At 42.2% G+C, this 16,419-nt stretch overlaps 1 protein-coding gene across 5 annotated transcripts in view; it reads right to left on the bottom strand.

The window, feature by feature from the left end:
• The window catches only part of HEPH (hephaestin), a 114,641-nt gene that overhangs the window by 21,610 nt on the left and 76,612 nt on the right, over positions 1 to 16,419 (bottom strand). For all 5 annotated transcript variants that reach the window (XR_014027596.1, XM_081336708.1, XM_081336706.1 and 2 more), the window contains 3 exons: positions 12,394 to 12,522; positions 7,315 to 7,421; positions 5,920 to 6,145 (listed from right to left, as the gene is read on the bottom strand). Coding sequence is in view for 4 of the 5 variants with exons in the window: in XM_081336708.1 (XP_081192834.1) it covers positions 5,920 to 6,145; positions 7,315 to 7,421; positions 12,394 to 12,522 (462 nt within the window). In the remaining variant the exon portion in view is untranslated. The remainder of the gene's footprint in view (positions 1 to 5,919; positions 6,146 to 7,314; positions 7,422 to 12,393; positions 12,523 to 16,419) is intronic.

A 16,419-nucleotide genomic window follows, 5' to 3' on the forward strand; every position in this document is an offset into this window, starting at 1 on the left:
TGGAGGCTGTGCAGCCCATCGCACCACTGCCACCACAACGAGGTGATGCAGGTAGAGGAGGGGGTGGAGCTGCCCCACGGGCCCCGCACCCGCTTACTGGTACTTCAGCCCCCACCCACCAGGCCATTTCTTGATAGGCGACCTTTCATTCCCCTTCTGAGCTAGACGGCCATGCTATGGCGGATGGGATGGGCGGGGTAGGCCCAGTCCACCTCCACCATTTCGGAGCCAGGGGGGAGTGCCAGCGAATGGCTCTGCTGCCATTGTGTGCTGCTGGAGGAGAAACAGCAGGAAATGGGGCTGCCATTTCCAGTAGGGAGATGTGGGGCAATGCAGGGAGCAAGCAAGTGCTGTTCTCTGCTCTGCATCCCTGCACAGAGCCATTGTGTTCTCTGTTCTCTGTTCTCCATGAGACAGGCAACAAAGGGCTGGTGGAGGCAGGCGACCGAGAGAGTTGGTGGAAGACAAAGAGATGGCAACTACACCCGGGCAGGGTGAAGCTTAAGCCCCTCCAGCAGCGCACAGCAGCAGTGGAGCCTTTCGCCGTCACTCCCCCCTGGCTCAAAAATAGTGGAGGGGGACCGGGCCTACCCTGCCTATCCCATCCGTCGTGGCATGGCAGTCCGGCTCGGGAGGGAACATTCACTGATCAAGCAATGGCCTGGCGGGTGTGTGTGTGAAGTACCGGTAAGCGGATAGGAGTGGATGAGGCCTGTGGGACAGCTCCACCCCCTCCCCCACCTGCCTTGCCGTGTTGTGGTGGCAGGGGCATGATGTGCTGCATGGCCTCCTGCCCCATTGCGACAGCGAGGTGAGACAGAGTGGTCAGGGTCCTAACTAGGGCTTATTTTTGGGTAGGGCTTATATTAGCCCCCCAAAAAAATCAAGGTACGTCTTAGTTTAGGGGAGGGGCTTATTTTTGGGGTAACATGGTATGTTCCCAGTTATTGATGTTAGGCTGATTTTTCTGTAGTTTCCTGGGTTCTGTTTTTTCCCTCCTCCTTTTTTAAAGATGGGAACCATATCAGCTCTTTTCCAATCCTCTGGTAGTTCCCTGTGCTCCAGGATTTTTTAAAGATATGGTACAGTGGTTCTGAGATATCTGCCAGTTCCTTCAGAACTCTGGGATGTAATCCGTCATCCTGGTGATTTATATGCATCCAGATGCATATAACCATTTTCTTGCTTATTTTAATTTTTATTTATAGTCTGTTTTTTACAGCTATGTTTTTGGCAGGTTGAGCTATAGTTTTTTTTTTGTGTGTGAAGACAGATGCAAAGAATGAGTTAAGCAGCTTTGCTTTCTCTCTACTGCCAGTTACTTCATTGCCATCTTTCCTTGACTTTTTTTGTTATTTATATGTTGAAATATTTTTTTAATTATCTTTGACTTTTTATTCCGTCTGAGCCTTTGCTTTCCTGACTTTATCTTTGCATGTTCTGGCTGTCTGTTGATATTCTGCCTTAGTTATGTGTCTGTCTTTCCATTTTTTGTATTTTTCCTTTTTGTCTTTCAGTTTATCAGAGAGATCTTTGTGCAGCCGTGTTGGTTTCTACTTGGATTTCTTGTTTTTGTTTTTCAGTGGTATTGTGTTGGACTGGGCTTTGTGATCATATTTTTCATGCCTCTTGAGTTGTTTTCCCCTTTAGGATTTTTATCCATGAGTTTTTGCGTAGGGCTCTCTGAGTTTGTTAAAAAATCAGCTCTTTTGAACCTTAAGACACTGGTTGGATTATATTCTGTTGTTTGTGTTTGCATTATATTGAATTCCAAATGTCAAGGTTCCGACTAATGAACGCAACCAAGTAAGCACCAATGAGATGATTCAATCTCTTTATGCTAAACTTTATTGAGGACATCATTTCAGCATGACTGAAATCAAAACCAGCTCTGATTATTTCCTGTACGAACTGCTATAATTAAAACATACAATTCTCCCTTCCCCTATTAGTGCCTGTCACATTGTCCAATCAAGTGTCAAAAGTTTGTTATGAGAAAGTGTCTTTGTCAGTTGGTAAACACCTGCTGAAACATCCTTGATTCACATAGTTGGATTTTTTTGTTGTTTGGAGTCTGCATTCTATTTTCCCCCCTCCCCTCACCCAGCGTGTTGGCAAGCTAAGAAGCAGTAAGGGTGGCAATATCGTGCACACACTTTAAGCTTGAAGTTTCCATATGTTGCATTACAGTCTCTGCTATGAGTCCTGAGAGTGGTGATCCCAGGGCTATTCCTCTGATTTGTTGGTGTATCTATTCATGAAACTGAAGCTAGAAAGTGAGGAAGAGGTCCATGATTCTGGACATTTCAATACATGAAACAATCAACAACTTCTTCAAAGGAATAAAATTCACAAGGAAAGAAGAAAATAACAGGCTATCCTTTCTGGTTGTTGTTATCAGCAGAGGAAATGATAGCAAATCAGAAGCACAACTCTATCACTAACACTAACCAAGTGCTCCATTACCAAAGTTACAACTCAACTCCCCAGAATAGAAGCTGTATAAGAACATTATTCAGATGAATACAAACACACTACAACAACCCAGAACACCAGAAAAAGAAAACAGATGTTTTATACAAATATCTTTCAACCAAATGGATAACTACACAATTTTTTCAAAATGTGCCTGACCAGTCAACCCACCACAGCACAACCAACACAAGCTATGGAAAGTATAACACTATCAAGCATAAAAAATATCTCAGAAATAACCAACAGACTATTACAACCACACATCACTGTAGCACAGAAACCAACTGAACTCCTCCAAAATATCTTAACTAAACCAAAACACCAATTAGCTCCCACCCCCCAAAACCCAGGAGTCATCTATAACATACACTGTAAAAAAATGTAACAGCCACCACCATGTAGGACAAACTGGCAGAAGACTAGCAAAGCGCATCCGTGAACAACTGGTAAACTCCTTACCATCTGGTAAACTTGCAAGATTAATTTTTCTCGCCATGCACATATATACATAACCCAAACTAGACTGTTGTTTCTCTGTGTCATATAATATATATGGGTATATGCATAATTCTGTATTTATTTGTTTATTTTTATCATATTTATGTAGTGTATATTGGAGGTGGTGATCCTTTGAGAACTGTATGCAATGAAATTTCATTTTAATTAGTGTACATTCAAAGTGACAGTAAAATTATTATTCTATTCTATTATTCTAACTAGCAGTATCAAGGCTGAATCGCTAAGATGCCTGCTAACTTCTATCACTACTCAACATGCCCTACAAACAGAGTGTAGGGGTAGAAAGCGTAGGGAAGAAATGGGATTCTAAGAAGCCGTTCACAGACCGTGAGAGCCTGCAAGAATGTTAAGGTCACTAACACAAGTGTCTGATGGAGAAGTGGACCATTCCCATAACAAAGTAAAGATCTATAATTGGACAACGTGAACACACGGAGGGTTGAGGTTAAGGGAAGCTATTGTTTAACTAGGCAGATTTTCGCATGGGAAAACCAGAACTGGTTTTGCTTCTTCAGTTCCAAGATTGCAAGGCACTGATGAAACGGCAGGGCTCAAGTTCTAAGATGGCGGCGCCTGGAATGGCTGCGGCTGCATTGGCTCTTGAAGGTGAATAGTTTTGGGAGGGACAGTAAAGGCTATAGGCCACATGATCAGGAAGATTTTAATGTGTTTGAGCAACATGGTGGAACTAAGGTAACATACGACATACGACCGACAATCTTTGCTGGCATGGCGAGTTTCTAGTTGTTTTGGAACTGTTGGTGAGACCGTTAAAAGTCGTTGGCGCTGTTTGAATTTGTTCTACCAGCAGCAAGATCTGACTGCTGGCCCAGTGATGGATTCTAATGCAAATCAGGGCTGTTTCCAGAGGAGGCAGAGGAGGAGAGGACCTGGAGCTTATGGAGCGAAGGAACTGGATGAGGCTGTCGGCAGGCCCAGAGGAAGAGAGAGAGGCTTTTGGAGGAGTTGGTGGCGGCGGCAGCAGTATGCTCCAGGGGCGAAAAGAAGCAAGGCCTCTTTAAGGAAAGGGTGGAAGAGTCAGCATCAGAAAAAGGAAAGAAGGCGAGGTTGTCAGAATACAAGCTAACTTGAGGGCTAATCCACATGGAGCCCCATTTCCATCTGTCCTGTTTGCCATTGTTCACTCCCTAGAGACTAAAATGGACAATGTGAAATTTGAGCAGGCCCCGAACAAGGAGTATATATAGGAGGTGATGACCCTTTGAGAGCTGTATGCAATGAAATTTCATTTTGATGTATGCCGATTGGTGTACATTCAAAGTGACAATAAAGTTATCATCATTATGTGTACTCAATAAAGCTTATCTTTTATGGCCTTCAAAGCCTTGAAGATTTCTTTTTCTGGGTTTGCTAGTTGGACAGTTGACAAGCAGTTCAGAACATACAATGGAAACTCCTTGCAAGACATTTCATAATGCATGGACCAAAGTTTCAACATGGAAACTGTGAAATCCAAAATGCTAGGGAATTAATGGAATTTTGGCATCCAGATAAAACCATTAATAGATACATGCAGGATTGGCAACTTGCCAATCCTGCATGTATCTATTAATGGTTTTATCTGGATGCCAAAATTCCATTAATTTTGGCATCCAGATAGATGGATGGCTTATATGGATAAACATTTACACACCAGGTTAAAAGAGACAATAAAAAGCTAAGAAGGAATCATCATCATCAAGTTGGAAGGGATCTTGGAGGCCATCTAGTCCACCCCCCTGCTCAGGCAGGAAACCCTATACCATTTCAGACAAACGGCTGTCCAATCTCTTCTTAAAGATTTCCAGTGTTAGAGCATTCACAGCTTCTAGAGGCAGGTTGTTCCACTGATTAATTGTTCTAACTGTCAGAAAGTTTCTCTTTAGTTCTAGGTTGCTTCACTCTTTGATTAGTTTCCATCCATTGCTTCTTGTCTTGCCTTCAGGTGCTTTGGAAAATAGCTTGACTCCCTCTTCTATGTGGCAACCCCTGAGATATTGGAATACTGCTATCATGTCCCCCTAGTCCTTCTCTTCATTAAACTAGACATACCCAATTTCAGCAACCGTTCTTTGTAGGTTTTAGCCTCCAGTCCCTTAATCTTTGTTGCTCTTCTCTGTACTCTTTCTAGAGTCTCAACATCTTTTTTACATCGTGGTAACAAAAACTGGATGCAGTATTCTAGGTGTGGCCTTACCAAGGCATTGTAAAGTGGTATTAGTACTTCACGTGATCTTGATTCTATCCCTCTGTTAATGCACTCACTCGCACTGTGTTGGCTTTTTTGGCAGCTGCAACACACTGCTGGCTCATATTTCAGTGATTGTCAACTAGGACTCTGAGATCCCTCTCACAGTTGCTACTATTGAGCAAGGTTCCCTCTAAACTATACCTGTGCATTTGGTTTTTCTTGCCTAAATGTAGAACCTTACTTTTTTCACCACTGAATTTCATTTTGTTAGATAGTGCCCAGAACACATCCTATCTAACAACCAACACCAGATAAATGATCAAGCAGAAAACAATACCATAATCAGGAAGCTACCAAGGGGAAAACCACATATCCCCACCAACATAGGCAGAACAGAGAACAAACCCCACACTCACTCGCACTGATGAGGTTAACGAAACATCTGCAAGCTCAGAGAGCAACTCCACAGTTCAACCCTGAACTACAGATATTTTCTTCTATTGAAAATGTGTTTTCTGACAAAACCTATATACAATGAGCTCTTCCTAAGGAAATTAGAGTTGTATGCATATTGGCACTCCAGAAATCTCCCACCACTCAAGCGGAATGTGCACATGGAACCGTCAATTTTGTTTTAGAAATTTCTTGTTTTTCAGTAAGAAAGGCAATCTTCTTTTTGCAATGTGAAAAGACATCATTGGCGTTAATGCAAAAAACACAAGAGATCTACAAACCATGCATTTTGTTGCTTTCCATAAATTCTTCGTCCTGCTGGTGGGAATGGTTCCAATCACCTTGGATATAAGTCTTCACATTCTCCTCAAGGTACCAAGACTGATTTTCATCAAAAATCAAAAAGAGGAGGGCGAATTCCTTGCTAACACCTTTCCTTCTCCCGTTGGAATCCAGTGTCCCTTTACGACAAACTTTCAAGGGGCCAATGAGGCCGCTGTACAAATCCTGCCAGAAAAGGAGAGAGCAAAACTCTTTGCAAACATTTGCTAGAAGTAGAACTCCACATATTTTTCATTAACATACAAGCAGAGCACAGCCAGCTGTGTCAAGGTCTTAAAGTTTACATAGGTGTGGTACCGCAGAACAAAGGAATACTAAAACTCAGTACCATTCTATTCAGTTGGTTTCGCCTCAGCCAATGCCAAAGTGGTCCTCAGCCGGCAACCAGTTATAATGGACTTTCCCAGTCTAACCACTTGCAACATGGATGTGAAGTTCTGCCCACTTTCTGGGGCCACATTTTGGGTGTTTGGCAACTGGCCAGCATTTACAGCCACCTGTAGTGTCCCATGGTCACCTGACCACAATTTGCAACATTTTTGCCAGAATCCAGCATTTATTTCAGGTTTCCAGAAAAAAGCAATGATAATGGTTTTGTTTAATAACCACAGCATTCACTTAATGACCATGGTGTTTACAACCACTATGTTTGCTTAATGACCACTGCAAAAAAAGATTGTAAAATTGGGTATGGTCACATAGTGACCCGCTTAACAATTGGCATGATTTGTAACTGCAGTTCTGGGCTCAATTACGGTTATGAGCCAAGGACGACCTACAGAGTGTGACAGCTGTTGTAAAAGCTGCAGGCAACAGTAGGACACAACATGACAGAACTGGGGCTAAGACCAGTGTGGAAAGAAAGATGGCACCATACGCTGCAGGTCAGACTTCTTTGAAAGGAAAAGCTGCTTCTTCATCTTCTGGGCAGGAAGAACGAAGGGAAGAGAAAAGCCAAGGTACGAACACTGCTTTGAGGAGCCTGATGCATGTTCACGTCTCTTTTGCTTTATTACTTATTTTTGTGAACAGCTTCTAGCATGCAGATTTGTTTGTGAGGGATATATCACCAAACACACATACACACACAAACACCACTTCCTCCAGAAGCTCAAGATGGCATGCATGAGACTCCCTCTGCTATTTTCCCCACAACTGCTAGCCCCTGAGGTAGTCTTGGCTGAGGGAGAATGACAGTCTCAGCTGCCCAGGCAGCTGCTATGGTTGGGGCTTTAGCCATTCCTAATCTCCACCTTGACCACTAACACTTCCTTGGGCAGCTCCCTCTCATCCTGGGAGAGGACATCAACAGCAAGGAATGAAAGAATGCACACCTTGACACGATCCACTGTGGAATAGTAGATCCAACTCAAACAGGCAGAATCATTTGGTCCTGGACCAGATCTTTCAGGAACATTCCATTGATAGGTTACAATTTCTCCTGGAAGAGAGAGATTTCAACACTTTTGTTAGGAATTTTAGCTACAGAGGATTGTACATCTGAAAATTAAGGCCTTCAGATATAAAGCCCTCCTCATAAACACCAAGCTACAAAAGAGAGTACACATGATGAGAAAAGCAACATATTTATCAGCAGACTTAAGTTACTACAGGGCATCAGCTAAAATCTAGGACCACTTTTTCCCATTGTTGATTCAACAATACCTTTATTTGGAACAATAGTTTCCATGTGTTCTTCTTTGATCTGTACTAATTTTCACAAGCCAAATAGAACAGAATTTTTTATTGGCCAAATGGGATTGGACATACAAGGAATTTGTCTCGGTACATAAGCTCTCAGTGTACATACAAGCAACAGGTGATAAATCATGATCATAATCATCATAAAAATATATTCATCATAAATCATAAGATGCAATGCTTAGTGATAGGATACTAGATAAGCAAACAACATACATCATACTAGGATATTAAATAAAACAATACAAATCATAAGATACAAGCCACAAAGTTATAGTCATAAGAAGATAGGTAATAGGAAATATGAGAATAATATAGCTTTACTAGGTAATCTGACAGTGTTGAGTGAATTAGTTGTTTAGCAGAATGATGGCATGGGAGAAAAAAAATTGTCTTTGTGTCTGGTTGTTATGGTGTGCAATGCCATATAAGTGTCGTCTTGAGGGAAGAAGTTGAAACAACTTCTGTAGATAGATATTTTCACAGCCCTCTTTTTTGCTTGTGCAGTATACAGGACTTCAATGGAAGGCAGGCTGGTAGCAACTGTTTTTTCTGCTAACTACTGATGTCTGTGTCAGTCTTGTTTGGTTGAAGTGCCAAATCAGACAGTCATAGAGGTGCAAATGACAGACTCAATAATTCCTTTGTAGAACCATATAAGCAGCTCTTTGGGCAGTCTGAACTTTCTGAGTTGGCACAGGAAGAACATTCTTTGTTGTATTTTTTTGATGACATTTTTGATGTTAGGTCTCCATTTTAAGTCTTGAGATATTATAGAACCTAGAAACTTGAAGGTCTCTACTGTTGATACTGCTGTTTAGTATTGTAAAATAGGAGGTTTTTCCTAAAATCTACTATCATTTCTACCATTTTGAATGTGTTCAGTTTAAGATTGTTCCAGCCGTACCACAAGGCTAGTTATTCAATCTCATTCTCATGGTCTGAAATGAGAGCAACTCCACATCATCTGCAAACTTCAGTACTTTAACAGAGGGATCCTTTGAGATGCAGTTGTTGGTATAGGGCAGGGGTAGGCAACCTAGGCTCTTTTATGACTCATGGACTTCAACTCCCAGAATTCCTGAGCTGACTCAGGAATTCTGGGAGTTGAAGTCCATGAGTCATAAAAGAGCAGAGGTTGCCTACCCCTGGTATAGGGAGAGAAGTGGAGAAGCCTGGGGAGGAGGGCTGTGCTAATTGTACAGGTGGTGTGATTTAGCCTAGCTTTACCTGCTGCTTCCTATCTGTTTAGAAAGCTTATGATCCACTTACAAGTGTGGTCAGTCATGGCTAGCTGAATTAGTTTAGTTTGAAGAATATCTAGAATGATGGTATTGAATGCCAAGCTGAAGTCTACAAAAAGGATCCTTGCATAGGTCCTTGGAGCTTCAAGATGTTGCAGGATTAAGATTATTAATTTAAATGCTTCCACCAGCACACCCCTACCTAACTGACTGGTTAAGAATATGTAAGGACCCGCTTCAAAACCTCATCCCAAGAAAGCAGGACTCTTGGAACAAATCCATTCCAAAAGGAACTTTTATTGGGAGAAGCTGATTGCAGGCATGGAAGGCAGGATCTGAGGGGTTCCTGCTCAGATCAATAAGTTAAAAGAGCATCAAGCAAACCCCACCCCAATAGTTCACCAGGTCAGTTCAAACGAGCCAATCCCCAGTTGTTAAGTCCGCTGTGGGAATGGAGCTGATAACAGAGCCCGTTCCCATGCCTGTGAAGACATTGTTGGGTCTTCGCATCTTTCTCTTCTGCAGCAAGAGATAAGCCAGATGGCCGGAGGCACATTCCTTTCTCACCCCTGATTGACATCAAGGGGAAACAGTTCAAAGAGCAAGTGGATAGAAACAGCAGACAGGATACACTGTGTCCAAGCAAAAGGAGAAATAAACATCCGATAGGGCCTCCCCCCCTCCCCTCAGGAGAATGACAGAACCCACAGAAAGAAACTGGAAAAGGACAGAGTCCAATACCCCCCAACAAGGAAATGGGTTCTGACAGTTCTCTGCTATTGTGCAACTAAAAATTACTTGATTGGAGTGTTTGGGTTTTTCTTTTACAATAATGTTCTTTTTAGCTGTTGCTTTACAAACCATGTTTTAACTCTGTTCTTCTGTATTTATTTAAATATATTTAAATACTTCTGCATTTTTTAAGATATTTATTGCCTCTATTCAGTTTTCACAAATTGTTTGCTCTAATGAGACTTTGGGGGCTCTTGGAGGACACTGTTGTGATTCAGGGTCAGCCGGTGGGTTCGGCAGTTGGGTCGGACGACTCAGAGGAGGAGGAGGGGGGTGTTGAAGAGCTTGCTGATGATGGCCTTGAGGCTCCGCAGAGCCCTCAGCCGCGCCCCTCCCACCTGGTCACGACGGAGACCCAGCTGTGTGAGCCTGACAGCGTGGATGAAGATGACCCACAGCTGGCCCTGTTCAAGGACGCCCGATGCAGGAGGCAGTCAATCAGGAGTAAACAGAGGAAGGCAATGGGGCACCTCAGAAGGAGGCAGAGAGAGGCCACGCCCTGAACTGTATTTAAGGGGAATGTGGGAGGGCTGGTTTGCTGAAGGCAACCGCTTGGATAGTTCCTGTTTCATAGCTCCTGTTTCATGGTTGGTGTCTTGTCTTGCTCTGTTTAATGTTAATAAATTTGGCAGGCTTTATTCCAGCCTTTTGCCGTTTGTAAAGGGGTTGTCCCTGCTTTTGCTGCAGGGCCGGTAGCAAAACAGAACAGACACCATAGCAATTGCAGGTGAAAAGAGACAGAATAATGCAACTAGTGTTGTTAAGTGAGCCAGTTGGACTCCATAATTAGCTTTCAGATGACAACTGGGGAAATCTGAGATCAAAACTCCATTAAGCCACAAAGTTCCCTGCTGATCTAGGACCAAGTTTCCACTCGCAGCCTAAACTCCCTCACTGGACTATGGTATACATCAGTCTTTCTCAACCTCGGCAACTTTAAGATGTGTGGACTTCAACTCCCAGAATTCTAGCTGGCTGGGGAAATCTGGGAGTTGAAGTCCACAGACCTTAAAGTTGCTGAGGCTGAGAAACACTGGCATTAAAAAATGGGATTACTATGATCTTTATTATGGTCACTGACCAAAACAAAAAGGGGGGTGAAGGAAAAAAGAATTATCTCCTCAGTCCTTGGGGAAAAGATGGGGGAGGGGGGCTGAACAAAGGACAAGTGAGAAAAATAAAGTGGCCGCATAGAGAGCTGCTCCTTTTTACATGCCTCTTCATCGACTCAGCCTAGTCCCTGATACTCTGGATTCTTTGAATCTGGGAAAATAATTATAGGCAGGAAGGAAATCTGAGGGCAGTTTGGAAATAAACCTCCATTTGGTTATCAATGACACTCACAGATACAGAACTTCTATTATGCACATTAGAAATCTACAGCATTACATTAATTGCCATTCAAATTGAGGCACTTGTCATAATGTCTTGCAAAGTTTGAAATCCCTTAGTAGTTGCTTGGCACCAAATCTGGGATTTAGGGGGGGAGGGGTAATCAAAAACATCCCAAGAGAACTGCTTCAAAAGTTCTTGGGTGCATCTAGCGGTGTCAACGCTGTGACAATGGATGTTCCCATTATGACCACTGAGCGAAATTGCAGCCATTTTACTTTGCTTTTAACTTGCTTTCTTTGCTTATTAGGAAAACAGACATAGAAGGGGGATGGGGCAAATACTTAAGCTCAGCTAGCCATAACAATAGTGCAGCTTCGTGGGAACTGAAGGATGCAAACTGATAACATTTGGTGGGCTGAGAGAATGGAGGAGAAGCCCGGCGCTTTAAGTTAATTGGAGAACGTGATTTATGACTGTCTGAGGGTGGGAATTGCAACTTGTTACTTTGTGTCTGGGTGCGGGAAGTTTAGTTTTGGGTTCAACTATGTAACGCTGATACTTTGTTTCCTGAATAAAATGTTCTTTAAGGAAGATTCCTTGCCTTGAAGTTCTTTATTGGGTTTCATCTTTCGGAACCATGACAAGCGGTGTGCGGGCAAGAATTATCATGAACCAACACCACGCTGGAAGTGGTGCCATAGAAAATCCTGCCAAATGTGAAGATGCCAAAGGAGTACTGCTAGTGAAGTTTATGGAGCGTGATTCAACCATCAATTCAGAAGTCTATTGTGAAACGTTACAAAAGTCAGACAAGCCATCCATAACAAGCATCGAGGCATGCTGACTTCCAGTGTCGTGTTGGTTCACGATAATGCTCGACCGCACCACCGCTAGAAGCTTTTGAAGCAGTTCCGTTGGGATGTTTTTGATCAAACACACCCCTACTACAAGGAATTTCAAATCTTGTAAGACATTATGACAAGTGCCTCAATTTGAATGTTGTAATGTAATGTTGTAGTTTTCTAATGTTATAATAAAAGTTCTGTATCTGCGAGTATCTGTCATTGATAACCAAACGGAGGTTTATTTCCAAATTGCCCACATATTAGCATCTTTCTTACCAGGAATTTCTGAATTCACTACCCTGTCCATCCAGAAGCTACAGTTTACGTCTGCATTGACAATTCATATTTTTAAGGCTTTTTAAGTCTTAGGGATGGTAGGGCAGATGGTGCAGTTGTGAACTTTTTGATACACACATACACAAACACAACATGTGTAAATGAAGAAACAAAACTCAGGCGTATAGGTTGCCACAGAGAACATGTTGGCAAGACTCACCAGGTACTGCTGTCTTAGAGTCCTTGTTCTTTTCCAGGACTCCGTGGGCATGAATGGAGTAAGGCCGCATGGCTTTGTTCCTAAAAACTATGTTCAGCACATCTCCCACTTCTGCCCAAATAAAGGGACCTGGAGGCAGGAAGGACAAAGCAAAAGAACAGTGACTCAGCTTTTGCGAAATTTCAGCAGGGGTTGGTGGTGGTTCTTCTGATGAACAGCAATGTGTAGCCCCCTCCCAGTGGTTTCAGAGAGCAGCATAACTACTTTGCTTCTGAGAGAAGGAGCCAGCTTGCTTTGCTTTGTGCCACTGGACCTGGCTTCCTGACCAATTCAGAGCATCAGTTTGGGGGGCGGGGCCAGCTGTCAAGCTGACCGGTTGTGTTAAACGGCTCGCCGAAATACACAACCGCTTTACCAGCCGCTTGGGCTAGCTTTTCAGAGCCACAGTTCCTTGGAGGGGAGCCGAGAAGGATGACCTGTAGTGTGAATCCAGGTGGCGACCGGAGCGTGACAGCAGGGAAGAGCCTGGCAGACCGAGCGGGGAAGAAGACGGCCTTCAATGGCTGACATAGAGGCTTGACAGAGGGACAACACAGGCGGTGAAGTAGCTGAACAACAGGTGACTGGAACTGGCTGAAAATTGGTTCTGATGGAGGAACTTCCTTTGGAAGTTTTCCCCGGGTAGCACAGGTCAGAAGGATCCCAGGGAAAAAAGGGGGGAGTTTTTTTTCCTCCTCCCCCCCCAAAAGTGGCGAGAAAGGCTCTTTTGGGGAAAAAATACAAAAAGTCCCAAAATTGAATTTGGAATGAGATAGAGACCTGTTAGCAGGGAAAGAACAGCAATAATGAGAAAGGAACCTAGACCGGAGAGCTTTAAGGACTATATGAGATCGAATTGGCAGTAGAAGAGAGAAAGAGAAGGAGATCTGGAAGAATGAGCTGACATTTTGGAAGTGACATTTTGAAAGTGATAGCACAATTCTCTATGTGGAGCTGAAGTTAAAAAAAGAGCAAGAGGGACATCTAGTGGCTAAAATAGATTTTTTTTCTTTTTTCTTTTCCTTTCCTTGGAACTTATTGACATTGGACACATCCCCTTGGAAGTCTTTCTTTTCTTCTTTGTGGGATTATCGATAGACTTTGGATACAAAAGACTGTTTGGAGTAATAGATAAGATCTAATTGTGGCCGTGGTTTATAAAGTTTAGGCTGTGTATTTATATAAATTATTGCTATTATAATTAAGAAACAGTGAATTTGTGCTCAGAAATTAATATTTAAAATTATAGATATTCTATTTACTGCTATTAATTACCTATCTTATGTTATTTGTATTGTTATTACTACTGTTATTTTAGGTATAATTAAGCTAAGTAGGTTATTCTATTGATTGAAGTGTGGAGAGATATAGTAAAAGGGTGCGTTGGTTTAAAGAATTATTCAAAATGACGAGTATTCCTAGCCTATCCAAGGTAGGGACAGCGAAGAAGGGGGCACAGATTGCCTCAGCTACATCGAGTCAAAAATAAACTGATGAGCTTCTGCAAAGAGAAAGGTCTAATGCATTTAAAGACCTACAGGTCATGTTACAAGCGATGCAGTAGGCCATGGCTAGAAATCATGAGGAGTTGAGGAAAGAGATTGGAGAGGTGAGGAATGACACAAGCTATCTCAAAGAATGTATGCAAGTAATGGATGGAAGACTGGAATCATTCCAACAGCAGATGGCAAAGAATGAACAGAAATTACAAAAGATGGAGGAAAGGATGGAAAAGGAAGAAAAAAGAGTAGAAGAAATTAATGAGAAGCTAACCAGAGCGAAAAAAGAACTAGAAGCAACAGTCATCGCCCTAGAATCTGAAAAAGCTGACCGATACCTACGGTTTCAGAATATAAGAGAGGAAAGGGGAGAGGATTTATTGGAAATGATGGCGGACTTACTGGCAAAAGCTCTGGGAATAGGGAAAGAAGAAATGCTGAGTGAAATGGATGAGGTCTATCAGATCCATACAAACTATGCAAGACGACATAACCTGCCTAAAGAGATTCATGTTAGGTTCGTTAAAAAGTTGATTAGGGATGAGATTCTCCACAGAGTGAGAGATGAGCCATTAGAATGTAGGGGGAAACAGCTGATTGTCCTAAAGCAGGATCTACGAAGACCCTACCACTTCTTGACAACAAAATTCACTAGATATAATGTTAACTTTCGATGGTTGATTCCAGAGGCAATACTGATCTCGTGGCAGGACAAGAAGATTAGAATAGATACTCCAGATAAGGTGGAGGAGTTTTATAAGCAAAACTTTAGCAGTGAAGAAGAACTAGAGAGAGATGTCGAAGAAATGAGGGAGTCAAGGTTGGCTAGAGTAGAAGAGGAGGGACAACAGGGAAAAACGAGAAGTGAGAAGAGAGAGGAAACGGTAAACTATGAAAGGAAACAACAAGAGCTGAGAGAGGAGCCAAGGGAGACTAGAATAACGAGGGGTATAAAAACTAGATATAAGTAGAAACATGATGGGAGAACTCTAAATCCTATCTTTGATATTAATGGCTTAAACTCTCCTCAAAAAAGGAAAAAAACTTTAAATAAATTGATCAGAAGAAATTTAGATGTTATAGTTATCCAAGAGACTCACATTAAGGAACAGCATAGACAGGTGTTGGAATGCCCTAAACTGGGGAAGATGTTTGCATCTTTATCACAGCACAAAAAAAAGTAGTGATATATATCAGAGAGTCAATCTTAACCAAGCAAATCTATAAAGATACAGAAGGTAGGATTTTGGTAGTGGAGATGACAATTAACCAAAAATGGATAATATTAGTAGGAATCTATGCCCCAAATGGGGGGCAAGAACAGTTCTATAGGAAACTATATAATACATTACGGGCGATAGATTGTGAGATAGATTGTATTATGGACCATTTTAATCCAATGATAGACTGGAAGCTAGACTATAAAAGAAAGGAAAAAAGAAAGGGACACAGAAGAATATTGCCAATTTTTTTTTTTATGATGGTGGACGAATTAGAGATGCGAGATATTTGGAGAGAAAGAAACCAAGGGGGAAGCCAATACACGTACTATTCAAGTAGATATAAGACGTGGTCCAGGATAGATATGGTTTGGGTATCGACAGAACTATCGCAGGAAATGGGGGAAGTAGAAATAGAAACGAACCTTTGGGCGGAGCACAACCCGGTGAGAATCAGGTGGAGAGGGGGAAAAAACAACAACAGGCAGATGGACGCTAAAAAGAGCGATTATAAAACACAAAGAATTTAAAATAAAGCTGGAGGAACAGCTAAAGTTGTTCTTCCAGGTAAATAAAAAAGAGGATATGAACATACAAAATTTATGGGATACAATGAAGGCGTATGTGAGAGGAGTGGCTATAGCTTACATGGCAAGGGAAAATAAAAAGAAGAAACAAAAGGGAAAAAACTTAGAAGAGGAATTCCAAAGATTAGAAATAGAACTACTGTCAGAATCCATTTATATCACATTCATAAATGCATGTTTAAAACATCATCCCCCCCATGGCTTCTGCCATCTCCCGAGGAAGGAGGAGCGCATGTGGATTCAGCCTGCCTTAGGTTATTTCAAAGACCAAGGGAATCTTTTGAATTGGGGGAACAAAAGGGAGGGTTAGAGAAGATGGCATCTGGCCTGTGTCTTCTTTTAATTCTGAAGAAGAAGAAGGCAATAACTATAAAGATTTGAAGTTCCTTTTTTCCCACGAAAGGGATGACACGAAGTAAAATGATGGGGGCTGACCAAATGGGGTTGAGGGAAGGGGGGTTGAACCAGGAACCCTTTATAAAGTTTCAATTTGTAAAACAATACTAAGTCCTGTCTTGTATTTCCACAAGCAAGCATGTCCTAGTAAAAATTCCTTTTGGACTAGAACTGACTCCAAGAGTTTTTGTTTTCCTAAGACGTGGATTGGGGTGGGTCCTGACAGTAGACAGGACTTGCACTGAAAGTCAACCTGGAAGGGAGAAACCTTACCGGGGGACTTTG

This window comes from Vipera berus, assembly GCF_964194415.1.
Source record: "Vipera berus genome assembly, chromosome: 11".
Taxonomy (NCBI): domain Eukaryota; kingdom Metazoa; phylum Chordata; class Lepidosauria; order Squamata; family Viperidae; genus Vipera; species Vipera berus.